General features: G+C 45.9%; 1 protein-coding gene across 1 annotated transcript; it reads right to left on the reverse strand.

The window, feature by feature from the left end:
* Window positions 1–569: 569 nt before the first annotated feature.
* On the reverse strand, window positions 570–5,209 carry LOC8040176 (LIM/homeobox protein Lhx9). Its single transcript, XM_002413998.5, has 2 exons — window positions 5,113–5,209; window positions 570–3,769 (listed from the first exon to the last, which is right to left on the reverse strand). Exons 1-2 carry the CDS (start codon window positions 5,178–5,180, stop codon window positions 3,397–3,399), a joined length of 441 nt encoding a protein of 146 aa, XP_002414043.3. The 5' UTR covers window positions 5,181–5,209; the 3' UTR covers window positions 570–3,396.
* Window positions 5,210–8,619: the final 3,410 nt, after the last annotated feature.

Raw genomic sequence — 8,619 nt, forward strand, 5'->3', positions numbered from 1 at the left:
TCGTGAGCAGAGCAGACGCAACTGCCGATCGTCATGATTCAAAAGTGCGACTTCCTCAGAATTACATTCGGTGTTAGGAAGGTCGTGTAATATTGCTATGCTCTGTCCCGACCTATTTAAACATTTATGGAGGGCGGAAAAGCGTGTCCTCTGATTTCAGGTAAAGCTTCAGATAACTGGTAACCATAATTGTAAGCCACAATATGGCCAAGTGTCGTTACTCTGAAGCGTAGCTTATTTAGTGGCACTAGACCGAGCTATAAAGGTATAAGATCAACAGATTCAGATATTCAAACGCGTTAGTTTCACTAGATCATACAAAATGTCGAGGAATGTAAAACCAAAAACTGAGATGACTTACACGTTAAGACACAACGCGGAAAGTTAAGGCATATACTGTAAACGAGCCGGTATCTACTGGGACGCCCGCCACACAAAACATATCTGAGCTTACGCAGGGCCGCACCTGGGTTTACTCTACACCAGAGACTAACGTTAGCCAAACAGGCGTCTCTACTTATCACATCTAAACGAATATAGAACTAGATAAACCACAATGAAACATGGGTGCGAGAAATGTCTTTATTTCAAACAGTTTCAAAAGAGGCATAATTGTATCATGGCTTTCCGAGCGCTCATTTATAATGATGCAGTCGGGAAATCCAGCTTCCCACGCGGGAAATAAAGAGTGCGTAGATTACTACATATAATTAACCTTTCAGTTTAGCTTACAACCTTTATTTTGAGGAACAAAAGGACCCGATAAAAAAAAAAGGAAGGGGGGGGGGGGGGGAAGTCACGAATTTATAATTCGAACGGCTTCTGAACTGAACCACGAAACAACGAGTGTTCCCGTCGTAATCGTCGCGAACTGTAAGCCCATGAGGGCAACCGAACAAGTACTTTTCGCGACTATAACAAACACCTGTGTCTGCGAAAATCTTCCCTCGACGACTAACACTTCGTCGCAACAGTTCAGCTCGCACTAGAAAGTCTGCTCCGGTAGTGTTGAGTATGTACACAAAGTTTTCTCCGGCGCAATCTATAACAAAATGCTGTAATACGGTCACTATCGGCGTTTAAGACAGTCCACTGTTTTCGGTGACAACGTGCGGAAAGTATCTCACAGGCTTTAGATATCCGCGTTAACTTTTTCTGTTTTTTGTTTTGTCTTGTTGTGCGGCCACCTGACCATTGTATGCATCGGCCCTTCAACTCCAACAACAACAAAGCCTCGTCACCCCGCCTTTTCTGCTGTTTTGTCATTTGAAATAAAAAGAAATGACTAGTCTTTCCGCGGTCGCCCGTACGAATGCCGTAAAAATTATCTGAAGATTTGACCAGAAAATATAGCACGGTGTTCAACTGGTCATGAGCATATTTCAACACAGAAATTGCATTTTCCCCCATCTGAGGTTGGTATAGTTGTGAGCACGACGCTAAATGCATACTCAACTTTTTTTACGTGTTTGGTTTTCAATTTAAGCAACAACGACAACAAAAAAACAAAAACAAGCATGGTTTAAATTTTTGGTGTTTTCTATTGGCAACCAAGATGTTTAAGGAGCTAATTAATATAACAGCAATGACAAAATAATAAAAAAATCAACGAGAACATAAGTAGAAGATTAAAGTGATATATCCTGAATTCCCACAGTGCCTTTGAAGCATTGCACGGCATCAAGCGTACTTCACAAGGTGACTTTTTTTATTTTATTAGCAAATTTAATTATACATTGTAAGATAACAAATGGAATGCCGCTTACTGACCAGATTCGTATCCTCTGACACTGGTTCCACTCCCTCAGAGTAATATTTGAGGTGGTTTAAACTATATTAATTGCCCAAAGCTATTTATGGTGATACACATGTGTACCTGAAGCGTCGAACGTGTTGTATAATGCAGTATTCAGACAAAGCTTTCAGGCACAAAACGTCGAAGCAATGCTGTACTCGGCGACAACTTCCTAAAACGTTTAAAAAAAAAAAAAAAAGGATGGCGTGTGCGCACTTTTATTTGGGCTCAAACACGCGCACACGTGTTTTTCACCGGATTTCCACAGGAAGTTGTCCGCAAATATGGTACGGCGGAATCAGCGTCTCGCAGGTTCGCACGTTGCCAGCGTGCTCCGAACTCAATGGAAAGCGGCAACACACGAACTTTCACTAGGCTCCTATCTTCAGCCGACAATCAGCGATCTTATCGGCTAATATAGTGACTGACAGGATGGGAACGGCGGGACGTGCCCCTCTGATGTCCTAAGCCTCCAGCATCAGCCCGTCGACTTTCAACGACCTTACGCTGCGCGTGCGTGCTCGACTCTCACGAGACACCCAAGTGTTATCGAAGATAGAAGGCTCCCGCTGGAATAGTATGACAACAACTGGCACTCCCTCCCCCTTGCCGCTCTCATCTTAGCAGTGATTATAACACCGTCGCATGACGCGTTAAGGGTGACACAAATGAGCAAACAAAAAAAACAGGTTTCGCGTGATACGGTTACCATAGTAGTTGTCGCTGACGCCGTGGCATGGGGGATCAGCGCGGCCCGACGGCATGTCGAAATGCGGTTGTTATGGTAACCGTCACCGCTCGACATTAGTTTTCATCGCTCGTGTGTTTGGCCAATACCACCTAAGAAACAAGGCTCGCCACCCTCTCCTTTTTATGTCATCACTAGTGGATTCACACAGGGACGCCTAGCTCGCGTCAGCGCATAGCCTTCTCTGTACACACAAAGCCTGGCAGTTCGACGACGGAGCCATATAGTGCCCGGTCGCGGGTTTGGAGCGCAAGGATCTGGTAGCACAGGGCATCAAAGAACCATTTCTCGGGGGACCTGGACGTCAGTGCACGGCTTTTGCAGCGGCCAGGACCCGAAACACACTTGTTCGCTCGAAACAAGGGCGTTTCGGCGACTCGCCGCAGCGGGGCGCCAGTCACGTGGCTCTCCTCTCATCCGTTGCCTGTCGCTCCACCTTTTCCATATCGGCGGCTGCGTCTCGTGGCGATCTGCCAGGCCTTGTCGGTATATAGGAGGCTATGTTCAGCGTCACCGTCAGCGCATCTTGTAGCGTCTCATGACGAGCGCGACGCAAACACGCGGCGACGCGAGACGCACGGGTCTAACGCGTCGCGGCGTACTCTAGGCCGGTCTTGAGCGCGTTCGCCGCTTGAGGCGGGTCAGGAATCCACTAACAACGACGTCACGCGCGGGTCTTGTCTTCTAGGTGGCGTTGGTTTGGCACTTTTATTCAGCACGTCGCACGACCGATCACGCGATGAGGTCCGACGCTTTTCGCGCACACGTGTAGCACGCTTCGACAACTTTCGACGCCGGCGACGAGGCTTCGTCGAAGACCGGAGGACGGGCCCCCGAGAAACCAACACGGGGTTCACTTGGCTTCGAGCAGGGGCTCCCCGCCCGGGGTGCCGTACGGGTGGCCCTGCGGGTGTCCACCTTGCATCGCGACGCCCACCGAGTGATGCGGGTGGTCGGCGTCGCCGGCGAGGTGTCCGTTAGCCATGGTCAGGCCACCGGGGGGTGGCACGGACGGGCCCTGTGCGGGGGGCGGCCCCTGCAGGCGCTTGGGGGGCCCGACGTTGCCGACGTGGTGATGGAGGCCCACCACCCCCTGCGCCGTTGAGGGTGGCGCGCCACCGCCGCCTCCGTAGTACGGCATGTTAGCGAAGATCATTCGCTCCTCGTAGTCGTACTCGCACAGGATGCGGTTCTCATGCAGGTAGAAGCGGTCGCCCACGCAGAACCTGCATTAAAAGCTTGCATTTCAGTCTAATAAAGGGTGTTTTTTACTCTTCTAAAAATATATATATATTTGGCTCCGTTCTAAAAATAAGAAAAGAAAGCACAATGCTTGGTAGTCCTTAAATGATGGTAGCGTCATCGTCAAAACAAAACAAACAAAAAGCTACTGTTACGTCAATCTTGAAAACAAGGCATGGTACGTGCTAAACAAACCAACACTCGCACATCAACATGTATGCACACTTTTAAATGACCCCGAATATAGAGTGGCAACACTAGTCTACGGAAATACTGACTACAACGGCTATGCAAGGAGAAATCAAGTGAGCAATGTAGGTCAGAAAAAACAAACAGCTTAGCCATATTATTTGTTTCGGTTAGATACTTTGCCAGTGTGGGTGGGTGGTATGACGTATTCGGGATTGCTTTTGAGTGAAACGGGACAATATTTAGAACAATTACAAAAAACGGCGTTTGAAGTTTCTCGTGATTATCGTATATACTGCGCCCTCGAAAAGTTAAGTAGCCTGCTTCGGAAAAGTTAGCAAGTGAGACATGGGAACTATTCCAAAATTTATACTGTTATCACGATGCTGTTACTATTACTTAGCAACGACGCTTGGAATGAGTTTCTTTGCTAGTGTCTTCGATGCACAACTAACTTTGAATGCTTTCACACATACACCAACGCATTAACTTTTAAGCTTGTTCACGCGTACACCGCAGCGCTAACTTTGAAGGCCTGCTCATAGATACACCGCAGCACTAACATTGAATGGCTGTTCACACATACACTGCAGCACTAACTGCTGTTCACATGTACACCGCAGCACTAACTCAACGCCACAGAGAAAGCGCTGACTTTGTGCATTATCAGTGCTATATCATCGCTCCAATGCATGTGACACCGCCGTCTTTTCATGCACACACAAACAAATTACCGCTAACTGATTGTTGAGTCAGTGCTTACAGAAGCGTTGTTGCAGTGCTGACTTTGCTATGTCAAAGCTAAGCTGCATGTGGTGATGCCTTCAGTGCCGTTAGTACAGAGCCGTTAGCCACCCCTCCTTCGTTTCGGGATAAGGATAACACAGATCCACAAGCTCCACGCCCCAACTTTCATGGCAACTTTAAATCGACTGATAATTGTAGCTAACGATTTTCCTCGCTCGGATGCTTTAGAGTTATTGAGCAGACCTATCACCCCCTTTCTTTACGCCTTTTATGAGAAACAAGGTGATGTGGATTGTGTGACTTTAGGTTAAGCCCCTATATCCAAAATCATATGTGTGTGTTCGTTATGACTGCGACTTCACGTGGTGGCTGGTGACTGTTGGGAACTCACCGCTGGTTGCACTGCTGGCAGGCGAAGCACTCCAGGTGGTACACATTCCCGCGTGCCCTCATCACCATCTCAAAGGCGGGGATGGTCTTGTTGCATGCGGAGCAGAGACCAGTCGTGCCAAACAACCTGCGTAAAAAAAACAAAAAACGTGATGGTGTTTATATTTAGATAGGTATGCACTTGTGCCTAGTTGGTAATCCATATTTCCAATAATAGAAGCGATAAAAATAACGGAAGAGTAAAAGAAACGAACAACACATAGCGCTACTGTTGTTCTGTAACACTCTGTGTTGTTCGTATTTTTTTTTTTTTTTTACATGTCTATTGGTTTTCGCATTTTTACCCTCAGAAATATGTTTATAATTATAGCGCACGATTTGCATTCACTGCTTTACTCTGCAACATAGGTGTAGCCTGAGCTTAGGGGCAACGTGTAGCTTAGTTCCGAGCAGTGTGAAACAAATACTTAATTTTTACCGTCTGACATAGCGTATATCATTATACTTTACAGGCGTTTAATAAATACTAAAAGACACATAACCGCACTTCGTCCTTGCGAAGGGCCGAACTTGTGCGCAGAATCACACAAACCTAACACACCATTTTTCTTTTAAACGAACTTATCTTACGCCAGTATATTTCAGTGAGAGAATGTTTTCTTCTACCTGAAGCCTCACGTTAAACTGCGTAAGTCAAGCCGTGTTTTTTTTTTCTTTTTGTGTGTCTGGTGTCGCGGTTTGAAATACACCCAATAAAGATTGGAACAATTGGAATGACATTCCTATCATTTCAAGAAGCACCACTTTTACGCCGCTGTGGTCTCGTTATTCCCTTCCACGCATTTCTCCGGAAATTCATTTCGTAGAAGCCAGCCTAGCGGCAGAAATAGAAAAAAAATTTCTCACTGCAAATAGAAGCCAAGCAGAAAACCAAGAGACGACGAACATCGCTTAGGAGAGAACGAGTCAAGAGCAAAAGAAAGCGCACGAAATTATCTCGCGGTTTCTGCGGATCGTGTACTGTACAAAAATGAGATGGTGCTTAAAAACGTGCACCGCCGAGAAGCGTGCATAGAGCGGGCAATAATAAATGGGCGCCCCGTTTAATTAGATTTTGCGATAAGTCGAAATCGTTTCGTTAATGCAGCTACGGAGCACGCAATGGATGCCAGGCAAACGAAAGGCAGACACGGTGCATAAAAAATTATTAACAAAAAAAAAATATTCGAGATAGACTCAGCCCCCGCCCCCCCCCCCCCCCCCCCAAAAAAAAAAAAAAAAAGGATCGACACATTTAATAATTAGCGACGGCCGACATAAGAAAAAAAAAAAAAAAGAAACGAATCGAAGCAAGCTAAATAAATGGCCGAAACATGAAGAGCGCTCTTGGAGAGCGTTCGAATGTGAAAAATGGAATAATCTTGTTTTATGCCTCTGTTTCATTTGTACGTTCCAGTTCATTTTATTTATTTATTTATTCCTAAACTGTTTAGTTTGTGTTTCCGCGAACCATTCGAGAAAACTTTATTTCGATGATATTTTTAATTATTGTAATTTCTCCTTAACGGCGCGCTCTCTGCACGCATATCGCCACGATCTTTTTTGTGTTTTTTTTCTTTTTTTTCCCTCTAGATGTGGAAGGAAAGGCGAGGGAGAAAAAAAAAAGAAGAGAGGTTGCTAAAAAGTTTTGTAGATAAAAGTATCGCTCGATCTTACCCGCTTATGACGCTGGTACGCGTGCAGGCGTGTGTATGCGCGTGTGTGTGTGTGTGTTTGTGCACACTATAGGCGGGTGGACGTACCACACTTCGCGGTTTGAAATGTGCGTGCGTGCGTGCGGTGCAGCGTTCGTTCGAACGGTCAGGCCTTTGCCATAATGATAAGGGGCTGATGTTCGGTGGAGAAAAGAAAAATAACTCTACACATACGCACAACAAAACCGGATAAACTCGAAGAAAAAAAAAGAAGGAGTAAACTCCAGCATAAAAATATACGGATATAAAAACACGACCGAACAAACTGGTGCTCAAAACGCGAGAAAGGCAAGGAGAGGGGGGAGGGGCAGGTTTGCGGAGCGCAAAATATTTAAATAACGTCGACACACTTAAGGACTAATTACACCGGTGGAGGGCAGTGCGGAAGGAAGCGCTGATTCATTTTAAGTTCGCGTTTTAAATTGATATATTTTTTCCCCGTCTATTTTTTTCGGCACTTCATTTTTTTTTTTTTGGAAAATTACTCGACGTTACGTGTACGATAAACTGAATCGAAGGAGTAAAAACAAAACGTGAAAAAGTTTCGGGCCGATTTTTGACGCGAGATCAATATAGTTGTTCCCAGTCAGCGGAAAAGGATGAGCCAGCGAACGGCATCGAGGTATTCAGACTGAAGTGAGTCGAAGGGCGCAGGAGCGAGAAAACACGCGTAAGTAGCACTAGTGCGTCACTATCTCATTACGAGAGCTTCGTGAAACAATGCTAATTCGCACCACTAACCGCTAAATAAAGTTTGGAAAATCACTTTCAACACCACATAATTTTTTTTCTGCAACCGCCGCGTGTAAATATATGAAAAGAAAAGTACAACTCATTTACTCTAACTTCTTTGCGTCTTTAGCACACACAAGACAGCAACTAGTAACACACATTTTATATATCTTTAGGTTCGTCGTGTTACCAGCGATTGGCGACGTACGCGATCGAAAGTGTCGCTGTGGTCGTGCTGCCACGATTGGCCGAATGCTGACTATGACGTCAGCAAAGTATTTCTCATCGACAAAAAAAACAGGAATCTAAGAACTTCAATTTTGACGGTGTTGTTAGTGTTGGCTTCAGAGCGCTATGATTTCAAGCTTCCACCGTGCTAATTACAGACACCATCGAACTTGTTGTTCGCATGGTAATTACGTCACCAGAGGTAACCATAGGAGGGCGCTACCAAAACATTTCGCCGCTAATACTTCTTAATATATATATATACTAGAGTGCCTCAATGTCCTTATATATAGACAATTGCAAGCATGGCGCCACAGGTGGTGCCCCATGCGTGCAAGCGCGTGCAACGCGCGGGTGAACGTAGCTTTGGCAAGCTCGTAATCGCACGGGCGTGCCTGCTCGAGCAGAGACATGGCGGCGGCCAGTCGCCCAGCTTGCAATCGTCTATACTTGGATAACTCATATGCAAAATCAAACTAAAATAAAAAAATCACTGCACTTTGCGCACCTTGTGCGTTTGTTTACTCTCAAACCTGCTCACGTGCTTTTGTTTTTTCTTTAATCTCAACCAATGACGGCTCGCGCTTGGCTGCTTCGTCATCGCGCGTTCTCTGCGCGTTGTCTATGTCGCCTTTTGATTGGCGGCATCCGCCGTACGTTCCGATGCGCCAAAAACGCATTTTCGAACACTTTCTCGTTGTATTGGTAGAACCACAGCACACTTTATTCTAGAAGGCCTGTCGATTCCACGACATTGAGCGCGCGGCCACCGGAAAAGGACGAGGAGCAGCGCC

Source organism: Ixodes scapularis, unplaced genomic scaffold (assembly GCF_016920785.2).
Source record: "Ixodes scapularis isolate PalLabHiFi unplaced genomic scaffold, ASM1692078v2 PGA_scaffold7__128_contigs__length_106722199, whole genome shotgun sequence".
Lineage (NCBI taxonomy): Eukaryota > Metazoa > Arthropoda > Arachnida > Ixodida > Ixodidae > Ixodes > Ixodes scapularis.

Bases quoted from the DNA above. Each gene is read 5' to 3' on its own strand.
- LOC8040176 (XM_002413998.5), bottom strand. From the start codon at position 5,180: ATGGTGATGAGGGCACGCGGGAATGTGTACCACCTGGAGTGCTTCGCC. The intron at 3,770-5,112 runs GTGAGTTCCCAA...CTTTTAATGCAG, and splicing joins TGCCAGCAGTGCAACCAGCG to GTTCTGCGTGGGCGACCGCT.